This window comes from Helobdella robusta, assembly GCF_000326865.2.
Source record: "Helobdella robusta unplaced genomic scaffold HELROscaffold_2, whole genome shotgun sequence".
In the NCBI taxonomy this organism is placed as follows: domain Eukaryota; kingdom Metazoa; phylum Annelida; class Clitellata; order Rhynchobdellida; family Glossiphoniidae; genus Helobdella; species Helobdella robusta.
This window is the reverse complement of record NW_008704083.1, coordinates 3,901,556-3,920,841: the sequence shown is the minus strand read 5'-3', so window position 1 is coordinate 3,920,841 and position 19,286 is coordinate 3,901,556. Positions and strand designations below refer to the sequence as shown.

Genomic DNA, 19,286 nt, shown 5'->3' with positions numbered 1-19,286 from the left:
ACTATATAGGCACACAGCTATATTGTATATTTTATTCAATGTTTGTATGTTATTGCACACACACGCCAAACACACACATTTTATTTAACTTATCAATTTCTTTTTATCTAGCAATAAAACGTAGTGTGGTCAAAAGTGAAAATATAAAAAAGACGTCAACTACTGTTTTTGTAATATTTTGTCTTCTCCCGGTTCATAAATTGATGGCAATTAGGATTAAAGAGTCACATATGTATACACGTTTGACTCTACGTTCACCTCGTGACAAACGTTCTATTTTTTTGCAAACAACATCTGTTGCATAATATTATTCAATCAATGCAGCCATTCTTCAAACAAAACATCTTTTTTATGAGATCAGATCGATAAAATACGCTGACGACACTTGATCATTCTGGCTGTGTTATTTATACAACGACAGAACCTAATTTAAATCATGTAAATTAAATTATACTAAATAGTATTAAACTATAGTTATTGACATATATTGACAGAGAAACAATTGCATCATTCCATTTTTTTTAATTCCAATCGTTTACTTAAAATTGCCATTCGTATTTTAAAATCTAGATAGATGACAGATGAAGATCCCTTTCTTTCGAAGATATGAAGTCAATGTTGAATGAAAAATTTTTAGTTTTTCAAGCACAAAATAACATTAATTATCCACAATTTTGTGATTGCAGATGTTGTATCTCAAAGAAAAGTTGTCCCTGATGTGACGGGATTCGTTCGTACAATTCTTGTATGATTTTGTTTGTGCTTTTATAACATTGGCTGCTTCTGACAAACTTTAACTGAATATCAAGGCCGAAAAGTACGGATACCGTCAAATTTGTCTGTTGTCAAAAAAATGACCAAGAAATGTAACTCAGGAATCTGCCAATTCCAACAGCGTCAAAGCTGGAGCAGGCAGCATAGTTGTCAGTCATTTAAAAAGTACGAAGCTCTAATCTCCATTAACACACGAAAAACACAGAATAGATACGGTGAATCTGCTTTTGCATGTAATGCTCCTTTCTTGAAACTTAAGTTTTTAATATCTTACAAACCAAACGGTTTTTAAAATTATACCTCACAGAAACTATTCAAATTTATTTAAACGCCCTAACAATTCTCCGAAGTTAAGTTTATTTCATACACTCCATTAGGTTAATCCGTCCTGAGTTTTGTGACGGCTATAAAGTAAATTATGGGAGTTAAAGAAATTGTTTAAACTGTTCCGCCAGTCAACGATATTCGTGTTGTATGTTGAAAATGGAAAATGAGATAACACCTAAAAATGAATAGAGCGTTGGAGTAAATGTGCGTTCAAAAACTTGTAAACTAAAAAATAATGAATTGCGAAACGGGGGAAAAGCGCAATAATCACAGTCGAAAGTAGCACGGGTGAAGAATATTTAGAGGTTTAAAGTTTGATAATGTAAGCCGCATAAACCATCAGGCAGATAAGAGGCGTAGCCGACGAATCGCTAGAACTTCGGTGTCCCGCGAGTTTTCTCAAATGGAAACATCATACAAAAACAAGCATGTTCTATATTTGTATCCTAAAAAAACAAAAAATAGACAAAAATGACGCTTAATAACAATAAAGCCTTTCTCACTCCACAACAGAATCAGTATCTGAAGAGAACACGGCAGAGGTTAAGAAATCAAGCGGACAAAAACTGTGTCAAAACACGTTCATGCAGGAAACTTTGTACTGCAATATTAGATATTCAAAAAAAAATTAAAAATTGGGTCTAAATTTGCGACCAAACTCTAAGTCATTGGTAGGAAATGAAACGCTTATTAGATTCCATAAATTTTTGTTAATATGTTATCACCGAAAAAGATATAACAGATATAGTACATAATTTGTGAATATTTTGTTATTACCAGACATGGGAATAATATAAATAGAATTTGTCCGTCATAAAGTATAAAATGCATGCTAAATAAAAACAATAAATCAAAGAAATGATGATATTGTTAAAGAACAAAAAAAATGACCAAAGACTATAATTTAAGTAATTAACAAAATCGAGAAGCCTTCTTAATGTCTTCTTTAACTTTGTGGAGTATGAGTTCCATACATGTGTCTGCATCTTCTTTGCTATTGTGTCCATTCACTTGAGGAATGAAGGGAAAATTCAAAGTGCCGTTGATTACAACAATATAAAAAGAAGATAACAAACGAATGTATTTGGAACTAAATTGAAACAGAAATCGTTTAAATCCCAAAATTTGGTAACTCTACTTACCGCCATCTTGAATAATCTTTTTTAGTATTTCTGTTGATAAATTCCGAAGAGCTCTTTTATAAGGAGGTCCAGATTTGTGTGGGAAGACAACAGACGTGTCCACAATCTTGCCATGAATTAACTGAACCGGGAAAATATTTAACGGATAATAAAAATAAATTCAAGTATTAAAAAAATTTATCGAAAATACTGGTATTCACAAACAGCTGTTAGAGCTTCATAACAGCGTAAAAAAAGCTATTTTATACTGTTATGTTAGTTTATTTAAGCTACAACACATCCTCAACACACGTAGCATGAAAGCTTTGAACATACACTATGAATATGAATGAGCTAAAACAATATGCAAAATTACTTTAAGGGCAATCATGTCATTATCCAGACTGTGCCCTATAAGTATTGTCCTATCGTTGAACAGAGATAGCAGTTTCTTTTGCAAATCGCTTAATGATGTAGTGACCTTTTCCAAATCTCTTTCATCTATACCGCTGAATCTGAAATTTGAAAAAATTGAATGAAATGTGTTGGTTGCTCCCGATAATTCACTTTCAAATATTTTTAGAACACTCATGGTAATTATGATGGAAATAAGCAAGAGTTTATTATGATGAATACATATATATATATCTTTCACCTTGAATTATAGTCAACAACTTTGTTATCTGGCTTGACCAAATCATCTATGACAGCTTTCAAGTCTTGGTTGACAACGGTTACCCGAGCCAACTCACATCCAACTGTTGTGTACACCTAGATGGATGATATTTATGTAGGTAGATGATGATTCAATGGTGGTGCTGATGACGAGACGTTTAGATGCGTACATATGAAACCATAATATTAAAAATAATAGAAACATTAATACAAATGCAACAAGAACGATATCAGAACAAATAAAACAAAAAAAAATCAAAATTTCAACTCGAGCACAGACCATTTCACAATCGAGAGCGAAAACTCCATAATCATCATTTTTTCTTGGCTTGCAGGTTGTCGTTTCAACATAGCCGGCCAGATCAGTAAGTTTATTTTCTTCATGTACATGGCACTGGAAGTAAGAATTCATATCATTCTAAAAATGTAATCTAAATAAAGTTTCTTAACTTTTGGTTGTTAGGTACTTAGTACAATGGAGCCAAATAGCAAAATATGTGACAGTCACCTCTGCTACTTCACATCCTTTGGCCGAGATGTCACTCTGACAGCACATGTATTGATGATCCAACATGCCAGCAACTACATTTGGGGTAAGGTTTAAATGTACCTACATCAAACACACATAAGAATAAGTGTTTAAATGTTTGTAGCACATCAAACAACACAGATGCCATTTAAATGCATGTACGGCAGCACACATTAAATTTAGCATTGAAATGTATGTGTTGTATTGTATGCATTTTGATGTATTGGATGTATGTATGATGTTTGTTTAAACATCATAATACAACAACATCCCATTTAATATTTAATGTTGGCACATGAAACACATCACAATTCACCAAACACTGAACTGAAGTACCTCTTTTTTTGTATGAGTGTCCCCAATGGTAGAAGCAGTTTTCGTTTGTTAGATAATTGCCATTGCTCAAAACAATGAATCCCTTACCACACCGACAACATATCTTTTCCTTGGCTGTCAAAAACGTCAGTGATATGAGTAGAAGTTACACAAAAAAAAATTATAATTAAGAAATAACAAAATGTCGACAAAAACGGCTAACAGTTTAATGATGGTTTTTTGACAAGAGTTCTTTCACTAGGAACAATTAAAATGTTCTTTCCTGCTACGTCTCGAACTGGGAAGCCATTTGATAGCAACTGTTCACGAGTCAGGATGTAAGGTTGCAAGTGTTTGTACAACTCACAAGCTGCATGAAAGTTATGCAATTTTGTAGTAACCAGTTAGTTACCAAATTTGCTCATATAACTTAGTTGTTACATTACTGATGAAAAAGGTGCCACATCAAATACACACTAAAGCCTACTTAGCATTGTAATATTTAACAAATAGCTAATACATAACCATTCATTACATTTTATACAGAATGATTGATTGCATGGTTATTTATAGTAGTAATAAAATTGTCTCAATTTACTACATTAAAAAAGTGACTGGACATTGAAAATGGTGGGTGATAACATACGTGAGACAACAATTGGCGTTGTATGACTCTTGTTGGACCTGTTTATGGAGTAGCTAGTTTCCTGTGCCAACCTGCCTCCCAACACATAACTGATTTTAATGCAACGTCTTGTTATTAAAGTACCAAAATTATAAATTATGTTTAAAGCCAGTGATTAATATTCGATCAAGATGTGACAGCTTAAATTCAAATTATTGTATTCGTTTAAGAAGAAAGCATAGACAATAACCTCAAAAAATTCTTAATAATTAAAGTTTCATCAACACAATTCGCCACATCCTAACCTAAACAAACACCATAAAAAATAACAACATCCTCTCAATGACCACCATAAAACTTTTTAAAAAACCATCAAATCAATCATGCAAAAAAACTCTTAAACTCTCAAACAACAAATACCACCATTATCAACAGTGAACAATCATCATCAGCATCTCATCACCATCTTATCATCATCAACAACATCTCATTTATATCATCATTATGATTTCTAACTCGTGACTGAGGGATTTAAAGGAAGGAGTGCTTGGTGATAACTGAGGACATTCTGTAGAAGATGATGACTCTCTGGAAAGATTAACTCTCTGCGAGACAGCATGTGATTTGTATATCTGCCTGCTGGAGCTCGATCGAGCTAACTTCTCCTCTTCCGATAGAGCCTGGTTCGTGATTGTAACATCATGCAACGTGACACAACGTGACAGAAACAGAACATAGACAACAAAACATAATGCAGCCCAACACTGAAAAGTAAAACATAACGCATCCACATAACACAACACAGCATGAATTAACTGATCAATAAATAAAGTTACAAAAAACGTATAACGTCCATATGATTCAACTAAATCTCATTTCAAATTATGTCAAACATGACATCAATTAAATGTGATGCAATATACTGTTGTTAATTTGCAATGAAGTTAAATTTGATGAAGTTCAGACATGAATGTAATTAACTTTGTAAATGCAGGATCATCTTACACCACACAACGTATGAAATGTGTCAAAATAAAACTGAAATCTGGATAAAGACTCAACAACAACAACAACAACGACGACTAAACAACATCAACAATTAAAAAACAACAACCCTTTGAAAAGCATCAGTCTCATTATCGTAGATCTTCAGGCAGTAGTCGATGAAACTGTTGAGTACACTCTGCCTCAGATCGTAGGGCAGAGCCTGTTTGGTCACAACTGCATTGGGCGGTGGTCGGAGGCTGGCTACCTGCTGAAACAAAAATAACAGGTAATGTCATTTGCTTGAACATTTAAAACACAAAACAATTAAGAAAATGTTTCCAAACACATCACCTACCCTCTTTCATATCAATCAAAAGAATATTGCTTAAAGATCATTTTCCTACAGCCACTGCCTCAGAGATCTCAAAGAAGAACACTCTCAGACAGCAAACACAAATCCACATAAAACCACATATCATACATACACAGAGCATTATGATAAACAAGAATCTTTTTGCATTCAAACCAGGTCACTGCAGAGCAGAACTAGGCATCTTTAACTGTTACACCACTACATCACTCATCCAGGTAAGCATTTAGTTATAAATTAATTCAAGTCTCAGAATGATGAAAAACATGACTGACAGTAGTTGGCTTATGAGCAATTCGAATGGAGCCCTTCAACGAAACAGGGCCTCCTTTGTTGACTGCTGCATTCGATCGCTCCACTGAATACGCTGACGTTTCTATTTTTTGATGAGGTGATGCTGTTGTTGTTGCTGCTGTTGTTGTGGTTGTTGCTTTGATGCAATTGTTATTTGTCTTGTGGAAAGCGAAGTTGTTGACGTTGTGTGATGGAGAATTCACGCCTCCTCCATACACTACTAATACTCTGGAGCTACTATTTGATGATAATGTTGCAACAGAAGAAGTTGCAGATGTTGCAATAGATGATGTTTTAATAGAAGATGATGTTGCAGATGTTGTTTTAATAGAGGATGATGCACCCTGTGTTGAGAAAGATGCAATTTTAATTACTTAATATGAGGAATGTAATAAGCAATCCCAACATTAAGAAACAATACTATCAGTTTTATAATTGAAGCAGAAAGAAACTTGAAGCAGAAATAAAAAGCCATCATATAAAAATCACATTAGAAAATTAAAAGCATATTACTCACAAATAAATAACCCCAAAAACACAGAAACAACATTATAAACATCTCAACAACACATTAACAACCACATCAACATTAACAACACAAAAACAAATTGCTGAAAACCTGATTGTTGGAAGTCGTTTCCTTACCATTTGAGCTATTGAAACTATTTAAATTATTGTTAAATTTGTTGGTTTCATTATTGCCTACTTTGTTAATACTACTATTAAATTTATCTTCATTATTATTATTATTACTATTATTATTGCTGTTGTTGTTTTGTAGGGTGCAGCTGTTGTCGTAGAAATATTTCATCCTGTCAAGCATGATTTGTTGTGGGGATGGTCTGACACCAATTCTCAGCTTGTGCTTCACTGGCTGTTCACAGTTAATGGAGATTGCATTATAAAAACAGAGGCTTGACACGCATTGCACCATGAACAAGGTATCTCACAACAAATGTGGGTGAAATTAACAAAGTAATTTATGTTGAGGTGTCCCCAATGTGCAAACAATTTCATGAAACCATATAAGAAAAGTATCCTTAATATACACCCACGCTTAAAGTCAAATGCATGGCAATATAAATATAATCACATGCATACATACACATAGGCATAAATGTACATGCGCACACAAACACACACATACATATACATCCATGCAAACATGTAACAATTGCACACTTGCATTTATATTAGCAATGACAGATCATACTTTTTTTGGTTCAATGTCACTACAATGAGCAATTCGTTTTCTACCGAAAACTTCAGGAAGGTCAGTGTTGTTGTTCATGTTGTTGATAATATTGTTGATGTTGTTGTTGTTGCTGGTGGTGGTGTTATTATTTGCATCGTTTTCGTAGGTGGTGTTTTTGATGATGTCCCTGTCAACACTGTCGTCAGCGTCTCCCTCATCAAATTGTTCATCAACTTGATTGCTGGCAACATTTTTGTTGGAACATGAATTTTGATCTTTTTTTGATGTATCTCCATTAAGTGCTTGCTGGAGAATAGTTAAGCAGGTTTTTATGATGGGATCATTGTTTATTTTGTTCAATTTGTTCCAATCAAGCTTCTTCAATGGGTTATCATTGTCATCAGTTTCATCAACATTAATCATTTTTGCAGGAATTCCAGCATTACCTGATTCATCTTTCCTTTTTTTATCATTCTTCTTGACACTGACGGGTTCTATATCTTTACTCTTATTATGTTTGAATTTTTTCTCTGAATCTGATGATAACATTGATAATTTTGAAGTTTTGTCCTTAGAAGATAAATCATTAGATGAATTAAACTTTGTCTTGTCTTTTTTGTTCTTGCAACTTGTAGTCCTGTTGTTGCCAACTTGTTCACCATCAGAAAAATCATCATCATTATCATCAAAACTGGCAGATGACGAAACTTGTGAAACATTCTTCTTTGCTTTCTCAGCTGTTGAAGATGATGATGAAGATGAGGTAGAGGATGATGACAGTGATGAAAACTTCTTATTGGTTGATGACACTGTCTTTGATGAAGACACATTACTTTTATTTGAAGATGATGGCCTTTTGGAAGACAGTACTTCATTATGAGGTTTTTCAGATGATTTTTTAATATCATTGTTTTCATTGAACTTTTTATCAGTAAGTCCCTTCTTATGACTGCCATCAGAGTTTTTTTTATTGGTCAATAAATTAATTTTACAATTTTCATTATTTTTTTTATTTATACTGGCATTGAGTTTTTTGCCACAGCTATCTTCAGCTGCTTTAAGCTCATTATTTCCAATGTCAGCAACATTTTTCTTTTCTTTGGACTGTGAAGCAACTATTTTAGCATTTTTTTCATCTTTTTGTTCTCTGGTCCTGCATTCAATATTTCTGCCATCATTAATTTCAACAACTTTCTGCTTATCATTTTGGTTATTATTACACATTTTGCTACTGGCTGTTTCAGTTTTTAATTTTTTATCTGGTTTTTTGGTGCAGTTAGCATCTAACTTTCGCTTAATACCGGAAGATTTTGTAGCCGATGAGTCATTTTTTACATTTGTATACAGCACTGGTGATGATTTTGATGAAGCAACACGAGAGGATGCCGAGGGCAGACTGATTTTAGAAGGTTCTGATATCGACGTTGCTTGTTTCTTGTTGGCATCATTAGTGGTAACTTTTTTTATGCCATCAGCAGAAGATTGTACAATTTTTTCTGGAAGGACATTTGATTGTGGTACTGTGTCAATAGAAGCAATTCCTTCTGAACATTCACCATTATTTAACTTTAGTTGTTTAAGAAGAGGAATTGGGGTTGGGATATATTGAGGTACCGTATCGGCAAGAAAATTTATTGGTAGATTTTGGTTATGGTTAAAGCCATGAACTGAATTGCTAGCATGTCTTTGTGCGTTGTTTAGTGAGGGATAGTAAGGCTGCCTTTGATTCAGCGACAAATGGATAGATTCTTTATTCAAATAAAGTTTTGTTTATGTGTTAAAATACTTGAGCAAAAGAATTTATTTATTAAAAAACAAAAATTATATATTTTAGAAATTGGATTAAATTTACAACATAACTAAAAAGCAGAAAGAGAAAGGAGCATTTATAATGCGTATTCATTTTGTTTGTTTGATCATTGTTGTTGCCTTAACTTTTGTATAAAAAAAAATTGATAATGGTGTGGAGTTTTTTTATTTTTTAAATCATTTTTCATGTTTTTTATTTCCTATTTTCGTAATTTTATATTTCTCAAAGGTTATGAAGATGAAGCAATAATGAAAATTTTTAAATAATATATTATTTTGCAATAAAAACAATAGAAAATAAAAAGATCGATAAATTAAATTAAATAAATTAATAAAAACAATAAAAAATTGAATTTAAAAAAGAAAAAATGAAATGAACCTGCAGTAGATGGTCTTTCTTCTTCAACGTGCCTGTAATGGCAGTTGGGGCGATCGCACAATCCACTCACAAAAAATGGACATACGAATCCTTTGAAGTAACCAGACGACGGAAACATTTTTCGTTTCTTATTATATAAATTGTAGCAAAGAGCGATCTATACAGTGAGTATACGAACTCATCCAGAATTTCGTTTGTTCTATTAAGTTTCCAACGAACGTTCAACGTTGAGAATTTACATTTGTTAATATTATTCATATACATACAAACACACACATATATATTTACATATATACGGCATGTACAGAATATTATATATCACACAAATAAAGAATAAACAAATAAAAATATATATATATATATATATATATATATATATATATATATATATATATATATATATATATATGCATGTGAGTGGGTTATCAAATGCTAGAGAGCATGAGCATATTCATTGAATTTTTATGTATATGCTTTTTTTTATCATAATTTTTTATTATTATATTGTTATTTTATATCATTTTAATTTTTTAAGTTATTTATTCTGTTGTTGTTAGTTTTTGTATTATCTGTATAATTGTTCGCTTCACGAATTTTGGGTTGAGCCCAGTTAAATCTATAGAAATTGGATTGGATTTCTGACAGTAATTTTATAATAATTATCCAATTTATTGAAATTAATAAGAAAATCGTCGGTGTTCAAGGTGAAGAGTATATGCCTTATTTTGATTTTACTCATCATCGCCGCTTATATAGGGATATTTCGTTCATCCATCAGAAATACGATGTCATCTGTTATCCATTTATGACCTCTTCTTTGCTCTTCCACAGGTATAACTTTCCTTGCTGATTTTGTGAGGGCGTCTTTAAATGTTTCAATTTCAGATTTATTTACCTTTTCCGTCGATATCTGAAAACGAATCCGTACTTAAACGTTATACTTGACCTACTTAAATAATTTATAATGTTTACATTCTTATTTATAGTCTTTCATTAAATGTAAACACATTTTCGGTGTTTATAATTTAAAAGTAATTAAATAGGGCTGGTGTTCCTTTATTGTTGCAAAGTTTGCGAACGTTCAAATCGTCAAACGTTTATTAATTTTAAGGTGAAATAAGAAAATCAATCAATTAATCAATCAATGCTAATTGATTGATTAATTGATTGACTAATAAAGCGCTATTTCCGCGATATTCAACACTAGTTTTCTCAGCAATATTTATTTATTTATAACAGTCAACCGCTTCTTAATTTTAAAGAGACACATGACAAGCTCCTCTCCCAGAGTAATTAAAATTAATTATTAAAGTATTAAAAATTAAACATTATTAAATTAAAGTTTTAATATTGATTAATTAAAAATTAAATAATGGTGATGATGGTTTAATAACATGTATCATATATAATACATAAATACTGCACACCCAATTAAAATATTAAATAATATAATAGTTAATAATTGATAATAAAGTATAAAAATATAATGTATGCATATGGGAATGGAATGGAAAGTAAAGAAGAACTTCAAAATAGACATTATTGTTATTTAAATCATCTACAAGAAATGGCTAAAGATCTACCACGGTTAGTGTGTTAGTTGGCATTAGCAAACAAAAATATTTTAAAAGTAAAAAAGAAGCCTACAAAACTCACACACAGAGTTTGTGACTCAAAATGTCACAAACTCTTTTTGCATAAGAGACATCTCTGATCTTGCCAGAATTTAATCAGTATCTTAAAATTTTATCTTGAAAATTTTTTTGCCTGGATTTAAAATCTTGATTTTAATAATTTCAGTTCTGATATATGCAGGGCCGCTTACATATCATCCTTGTATTTAAACCCTCATGCCATTAAAAGACACTATGTACATACACATGGCATATGATAGTCTTTGAGTTTCAACCAACTATATTCGAACCGGCCACTGCGTAACGAAATGAAACGAAATTTTATTTGCTTCTCAAAATTAAAAATCAAAAGAAAGCAGGATGACCATAATAGAATTTATATAAAATTCATCGCGTATGGCCACTTAAACAGAAATGTTCTAAGCTCACACAAAAATTTTCAGCAAATAATAAAAATTTTCCCTAAATGATCTATGAGAGGCATGTTAGATGTTAGTTGTTAGTAAATTAACAAACTCAACTATGTTAGCAAAACAGGTGTTAGTTGTTAGTATGATGGTTCACGGTTCATGTATAACAATGTTTGGTATCTATCCAGAAAAACATGGGATAGACATTACATAATTATCTATATAGTATATATTTAAGCAATATGTTCTGGTTAGGGTTGTGAGTGATGTTGGATCATCAAAGGCTAGGCCCACAACTTATAACTGTGGTTGCGTAAGGAAGGGCGTCCTGCGTAAAAATTAGCCAATAAAATATTTATGACATTCGGTTTCATCATAGGTAGCCAAACGGCAACCTCCGATCTCGGGGAAAATGTCGTCTAAACGTGTGTTGAATATTTAAGCAATATATAGAACGACATGAATAGTAGATCTCACAGTAAATAATTGATATATAAAAACTATATACTGATGTCTGTGGATTTTTTCTACTAAGTAAATTAGATGCAACTTTTCCAATGAGATCAATCAATCAACCAATCAATCAACCAATTACTCAATCAAGCAATCAATTTAGTATACAGAAATTAAACCGATAGATAATAAAATAAATAAACAAAAAATGTACAAATACATCCGTTCATTCAGCGATCAGCAACAGTTAACATTCAATGTCATTATTCAACAAATAAATCTTCAATTTATTTTTAAAATTTGCTTCATTAATTTTATTGAATGGAAAACCATGTTTTAAAAAAGCATTCCAAATTCTTGGCCCTTTACAAATGATGAGAAAAAAGTGTGTATGCTTTTGATTTATTTGCTAATTTATTATATTGACGTCTGGAATTATTCATCCGAATAAAATAATTATTGAAAATAGAAGGAAGTTTGTTTGAAAGTTGTTTATATACAAAATTGGCTGTAAAATATAAATTTAATTTATCAAAATCTAATTTATTAGTTAATTTGAACAGTTGAGGTGTGTAAGCATCTTTTTGACAAAGCGTGATGATCCTCATTGCTCTTTTCATCAGAACTTTTACAGAAATGGTAGTTGATAGATAAGCACTGGCCCAAATGACGTTGCAGTATGATACATGGGGCAGACAGATGGCGTTATAAAGAAGATTTCAACATTTTTTTGGAAGATAAAACTTTATTCTATTTATTATTCCTATTGATCTGGCCAACTTGATTGAAATGTAAATGAAGTGAAGTGTAACTGCAGGAGACATGGCACTTCTACCGACTGAGCTAACTCACCGACCATGCATTAGGCAGCATTATTTTATTGATAAATCATAAATTTAATGGTTGTTTGTTGGTGGATCTATTGAATTTGTACTGATGTAAACCGGTTGTTTATTTTACGTCTATTTTATAATTTTATTTTTTAAGATTCATTTATTGTTATATGCAAGACGTTAAAAGATGAAAAGAATACATAAATAATAAGGTGAAAAGAAATAAAAAAAATGAATGAGTATGAATATAAAATATGTAGAATAAATGAATGAAATACATTAATAAATTAATTAATAAAACAAGTTTTAAATTCAATTACTGACAATTTATGGTAATTTATTATTATTATTACCGTCAAGACTGTAGGAAAGGAGACTGTACAAAGGTGTAAATGTACAAATTTAATGATTGTAAAATCGTTGAATTTGTTGTTGTGTACAAGAGATATATAAAGTGATGGATCTTTATGCAATAGCTAACAAAAGAATATTAGTGAAGTTGTTCAGTCAGAAAAAGGAAAGGAAAATTAACATGCAAAAAATGCAAACCAAAAATATTTTACTTAAACTCAGTCAAAGATTATTGTATAAATGCCTTGTTAATGATTTTTGTATCACGAATCTATTGCATATAAGTTACACTTACACGTAGACGAATACATATTTGCGTATGCATTGGTATTTATTGATTTATTTGTAGGAAATATCAACAACGACTTCCATATAATGTACTTTCTGACCTGGCCAAAGTTTTGCTCGATTCACAATTGTTTGAAATTGTGGCAGGCCTTAAAGAAGTTCAGCAGTTGGAAGAAAGAAATTTATCTAATCAACGACTGAACTTGACCAAAGAGCAAAAAAGTACTGTTTAAGTTGTAACAAAACTTTTTATCTGTAGCTCAATCGTATTTGCGCACTTTATTTGTAAATAATTGATGACGCGCATATTATGTATTCTCTTTCAATTTTAAATTGGCATAAGCTTAGAGTTATACTAGACAACTCTTATCTCTGTCAACTAATTTCATCATAATTTAACTTTTTATAATTTTATTTACTTTTCCATTTTCTATTCAACATGTATATTGAAATTAGCTGCAAAAATACTTTAAGCATTATCTCAACTTTGGTATTCATATGTTATCATTTAACAGACATATCAGCAATTTCGTCATTCTCCAAACTTTATTCTTTCTTTCAAGTGTTTGAGCTACGTTGCCGTGCTCATTATCAGAACTAATTTTTTTTAAACATGTGCATGTGTGGCATTACCATAATGTTCATGTCATAACTATTAAACCATCTTCACAAAATCTTGCTAAAGTAGCTAAGTAGCTTATTATGAATAAATTTATTAGGTGTGTATCTATTTTACATTATTGGTAATCAAATCATAAATCATAAACTTTATTTATTCAAAAAATATAAATAAATTTTCTAATTTCAATAGTTGTGTTTTTGGAAGATATAGGCTTACATTATCTTATATTAGCTCTTTAGCTACAAATTATTAGATTAACTTATAAAACTCATTCAAAATTCTTGGACTCATTTCAACATCCGTACATTCAAATCTTTTAGCAACATAAACTCATACTACCTTCAGCTAGCAAAGAGAGTTTGAAGAAGAAGCATAGAGATCTACTTCAAGATAACGTCCACAAGCCTCATGAGTTGCCATATATACAAGCCCGCTGCCAGAAAGAAATGCAGGTAATGTCTAATAATTTTTTGATCCGCTTTTGTAGGCAATGAATTATGTTCTTGAAACTTTTGTTATGAAAGGAATTTGAAGAGAACTGTGCAAAAGAATTGAAAAAGATGGACACGTACATAATCAAGACACTGGATCAGAAAATCATTGACCAGCAGAGCATGCTTGAAAAAGCAGGCATTCCAGGTTTTGTTGTGACAGTCGTTCCGATCGAAATTCAATTACAAATGTATTTATTAGAATTTATTTTCAGACTGAAGCAAGTTGAATGTCCTGCATAATAAATTTTCTAAAAAAATTATTTGATTTTTCCTGTTATCCATAATGTTTATTTTATTATTTTTATTTTACATCATTTTTGTATTTAAAGCGATGTGTTGCAACAAAAAATAAAGTGTTTGGTACATTTCACAATTAAGTTGTTTTAGAAGCTTTTAAAGACTTTTAAAGATAAGTAAAAAATTAAGTTTGAGCTTGATGCTGTCAAAAAGATATCCAATGTAAACTTAGTCGGAATGGTTCACGTGATTGAAGCTCTATGCGGCTGGTCGGGTTGCTCACTTTTTTTGTTGTAGAAAAACTGCAATTGGAAAATGATTTTTTTAAACTTAATAAAATCAGTTATAATCTTTTAGAATAAAACTTATTTAGCATACTTTTTTCAAGCTGGCTAATGCCGGTCCGAATCTATCATGAACTTGAACACATCCCTGAATCCAGGCAGGCAGTTTGGAAAGAACAGATTTTGCAGCGAATCGGTGATCTAGCAATAAGATGCAGGCATAGTCATTCTTGTGCCGTATGGCCCTACCTGTTCAGTTTTTATCATCAAACAATGCATAATGTAGTAATGCCATTTTAATTTCAAAAGAATACCAAATCATATTTCTATCTGATTATGATTGTCAATAAACTTTTATTTTATAAAATCAAAAATTTGAAGAACAAACTGGGAACCTTAAAAATTGTCAATAAATACGAACTAAACGAAGTAAAATTTCACGACTGCTATATAAAAATGATGCACACACACACACGTGCAATAGATTCTGACGAAAATTAAAGATATGCAATTTGATAAACTAGATATGACTGACCAATGCTTTGATTGATGGCTTTCATGCAAATACTTTCGTAATATGCCTGCCCTGATGGCTTACCAGCCTTTGACGAATTCTAAGGACAAATAAATCTTTTCTATAATTTTAAATTTCAATGTAACACACATTATATTGTAAATATATTCTACTCTACATATCGAAGTCTACCATGTCCTCATCCAATAATTATATAATATACTGATAAAGCCTATCAAAAAAATTTGACAACAGATAAAAAACATCGAAAGCTAGATGAAACTTTTAGGCTAAAGTATATTTTACCATACCGGTAAATTTAATTTGGTCAATAACACTGAACAAACCTGATTGCTGTTGAGGTAATCCATTTTTTCTTTCAATTCGACAGAATTTGGGTTGGGGTACGGAAGACCCACCATTATAACACACCTGCAAAGAAATATTACTCTCAACAATTACGTAAAATGGCTTCTTGTGCCAGGATAGATAAATAAATGGGTGAGATGGGATATATACTTAATTTCATTAGTTTGCCAAAAACTGCAAGATTTATAAATACATTTTTAACTTGATTTATATTTAAATCAATTTTTAGGTATAATATTGAGATATGATATATTAGTTAAATGTATATAGTATATATTTTACACATTGACAACATACATGTGTGTACTGCACAAACTCTTTATTTGTTAAAAAAAATAGACCTTTATTCTAAATATTCGGCTTGAAACATATTTAATAACTGAAATATAGAATGGCTGGTACCTCCCCATGTTATCAGAAAAGTTTATGCCCTCGCTCATTTTTCCACCTACCACACAGAACATAATAGCCCCATCTTTTACCATTGGTTCATTCGATGCTTGAAAGCTGGCTGCCCTGGCAGTTGTTGGTTGTGATTGACATCTCTGTGAACAATTTCTTTGAATTAATTTCGCAGAATTTAGTCCTATTTTACCATTTTTAGTTTATTATACTCATAATCACCTAATGTTTATTTTCTAAACAAAGAAACACATTGCAGATCAAATCAAGAAAAAAACAATTACATTACGTTTATAAAGCTTGAGTATTCCTCCAAAACTTTCTCCACTTCACTTGCTTTCTTTGGCTCTTTATAAATCTGTATAAATCAGTGATTTAAATAATTTTATTTTAATAATTTTAATTTTAACAATTTAATTTTAAATAAGTTTGTGTTTAGACATATTTAGATTATGAAACCAAGTTTCAAATTTGTTTAAACCATTTTTCTGGCTTCAATTTTCTCAATAAATCCATTAGTCCTCCAGCAGTCCAACACTTGAGTCATGTATTCGAACGATGAGAAGAAACAGACGACACCAGCTGGAACCACGTAGCAGGCATTGTACACAACTCGACCCAATTCTTTTATCTGCAATTGTTTAGGTTTCAATAGCGTCAATTTAATGGCTTATTTCCTAAAAGTTTGAAATTTGGCTAATCTCTTCAAGTTAGTTAACAATAGGTGTCAACATCACAAAACACCGAACATTTTGAAAGTTAGGATAAGGTTACAAACGAATTTTATATCATTCAAAATTTAACCTTACTGTATCAGTTGAGCCTCTGTTGTTGTAAGTGAAGTCAAGATGATGACCAGACGGTCCATGGGCCATGGTGATGGTGAGCAGATGATCACGTGATATAATGTGGTCTAGTGAATGAGACAATGCATTTTATTCTCAAGGGTCAATTCAAACTGATGGTACACTTTACAACGAAAAAATGAACATTATCCATGAAATGTAGACTACAAAGATTAAGCCAATATGTTCATTGTGTTAACCTGTCTTAACATTCATGCCATAAAATACAATAAGACAATTTGTCGTCAAAACAGCTAAGAAAACATTAGTTTGAGGAACAACAAATTTTTTAGTGGTTCGTAGTGGAAACATTTCTCAGAAGTAAATGATGAATTGGATCAATGGTGAATCAATGAATGTGATATTAAACAAATCTCTAGCTCTACATGTTCTTAGAAAATGAATAAAACATGAATAGAGCATATGAACAAATTATACAAAATTATACAGAACTTACCACAAGTGTATTCGACAATTTTGTTTGGCTTTACACCGATTGAGAGAAGCAATTGTTCTTTGAAATCTGAAATCTTAATAATTAGCATGAATGAAAATAAACTCTAAAACTGCATTTAAAAAACCAGCACACTTATCAGCAACACACAAAAAAAATCACAACACACAGTTAATGATAAATCCTGACGTTCACACCACACGCTCACACATACACACACAAACAAACACTTACATGTACACACACACAAACAAACGCATACACACACACATAACAACAAACACATACATACACACGCACAAACAAACACTTACACGCACGCACAACTACTAACGGGATGCATGGTGCCTCCGGCGATAATGACCGCACGAGCCTTCTCAACGACTTCTTTGAAGTGGATTGATGGATTCAGCATGAGAAACTTAATGCTTGATTGGTTGATGTTACCTGGTTGTAATGATCATTTAACATTTGGTTCTAAAAAAAAATAAAACTTAAACAATCTAGCTAGTTGAAATAAAAAAACTCCATGCCATCTTATATTTTATGGATGACACATTGAACACATATAAAGTTAAATACTTGCCTAACGCAACAAACAATTAAATAGTGGCCACAATGTAACAAAAACTATTTAACATGATCGATCCTCAACATTAACATAATAAACTGTTTCAGAAACAAAATTTAAAAAAAATTAATTGAAACAAAAATCAAAATAACAAACAACAATCACTCAAATGGAAAGTTTACCTTTGTTAGTAATGAGCACCCTGCCATCCTTATCTGCATTTGTGAGAGCTTCAAGGAAATTTACAATCTGATTAAGTGAGGGAGAGATTGCCTTATAATTGCATTCTGCATCTGTGGAAGCAGCTGCAATGTGATTGGAAGTTTAATATGACCAACAACACACGTTTAGACGACATTTTCCCCGAGATCGGGGGTTGCCGTTTGGTTATCTATGATGAAACTGAAATACCCCTCGACGCCATCCACATCTGTCACTCGCCTCAGTATCACGCAACCCCGCTTTCACCCTGTCCTTCTCCACCTTCTCTCTCCATCCCAATCGCGGACGACCCCTTCCTACCACTCCTTCAACCTCGAACTCCAACGCTCGCCTAATACCGACCCTTTCATCCCTTCTCAACACATGTCCATACCACCGCAACCTCGATCTCCTTATCAATGTCACAATGTCCTCATTCAGTCCCATCATTGACATCAGCTCTGTACTACTCCTCCTATCCTTCACTTTAACCCCACACATCATCCTCACCATAGCTCTTTTAGCCCTCTGCAGTACACTTTCCTCCTCTCTCCTCAACACCCAAGTTTCACCACCATATACCATCGCTGCTCTCCCACATGCTTTATATACCCTCCCTTTCATCTTCACTGATTATTTCTTTCCACACAATACCCCATCCAGTTCCCTAAATTTCATCCATCCCACACGAACTCTAGCCGTAACTGCGCTCAAACATCCTCCATCCGCGTTCAGCTTATCCCCTAAGTAAACAAAGCTTTCCACTCTTTCAATACCACCACTCAACCCCGTCCTTAAGTCCGTCCTATTAATCACACCATGAACACATTTCTTACATTTGAACGTGCCTTCCACCTTTTTCAGTGCCCCCCTCACACCACTACATCTCTTATGCACCCATTTCTGACATCCTATACACAATAC

General features: G+C 32.1%; 3 protein-coding genes across 3 annotated transcripts in view; 1 reads left to right on the top strand and 2 right to left on the bottom strand.

Moving 5' to 3' along the window:
• Window positions 1-1,679: 1,679 nt before the first annotated feature.
• HELRODRAFT_106036 (hypothetical protein) lies at window positions 1,680-7,420 on the bottom strand. The gene is made up of 14 exons (XM_009017280.1): window positions 7,231-7,420; window positions 6,637-6,891; window positions 5,999-6,361; window positions 5,481-5,621; window positions 4,883-5,046; window positions 4,388-4,476; window positions 3,965-4,111; window positions 3,763-3,876; window positions 3,406-3,479; window positions 3,178-3,291; window positions 2,878-2,993; window positions 2,599-2,737; window positions 2,244-2,364; window positions 1,680-2,111 (listed from the first exon to the last, which is right to left on the bottom strand). Exons 1-14 carry the CDS (start codon window positions 7,306-7,308, stop codon window positions 2,014-2,016), a joined length of 2,013 nt encoding a protein of 670 aa, XP_009015528.1. The 5' UTR covers window positions 7,309-7,420; the 3' UTR covers window positions 1,680-2,013.
• Window positions 7,421-10,886: 3,466 nt separating this feature from the next.
• Window positions 10,887-14,725, top strand: HELRODRAFT_64765 (hypothetical protein; the record flags this gene model as incomplete). The annotated part of the gene is made up of 4 exons (XM_009017279.1): window positions 10,887-10,987; window positions 13,431-13,591; window positions 14,337-14,443; window positions 14,516-14,725. The coding sequence occupies 4 exons, from the start codon at window positions 10,887-10,889 to the stop codon at window positions 14,723-14,725; spliced, it is 579 nt and encodes a 192-aa protein (XP_009015527.1).
• HELRODRAFT_106032 (hypothetical protein) overlaps window positions 14,681-19,286 on the bottom strand; it is an 18,347-nt gene continuing 13,741 nt past the window's right edge. The window contains exons 19-29 of the mRNA XM_009017278.1: window positions 18,344-18,434; window positions 17,925-18,037; window positions 17,594-17,666; window positions 17,101-17,204; window positions 16,773-16,922; window positions 16,581-16,649; window positions 16,292-16,434; window positions 15,868-15,952; window positions 15,542-15,620; window positions 15,101-15,255; window positions 14,681-15,024 (exon numbers count right to left, since the gene is read on the bottom strand). Of these exons, the coding sequence (XP_009015526.1) occupies window positions 14,965-15,024; window positions 15,101-15,255; window positions 15,542-15,620; window positions 15,868-15,952; window positions 16,292-16,434; window positions 16,581-16,649; window positions 16,773-16,922; window positions 17,101-17,204; window positions 17,594-17,666; window positions 17,925-18,037; window positions 18,344-18,434 (1,122 nt within the window). The 3' untranslated portion in view covers window positions 14,681-14,964. The remainder of the gene's footprint in view (window positions 15,025-15,100; window positions 15,256-15,541; window positions 15,621-15,867; window positions 15,953-16,291; window positions 16,435-16,580; window positions 16,650-16,772; window positions 16,923-17,100; window positions 17,205-17,593; window positions 17,667-17,924; window positions 18,038-18,343; window positions 18,435-19,286) is intronic.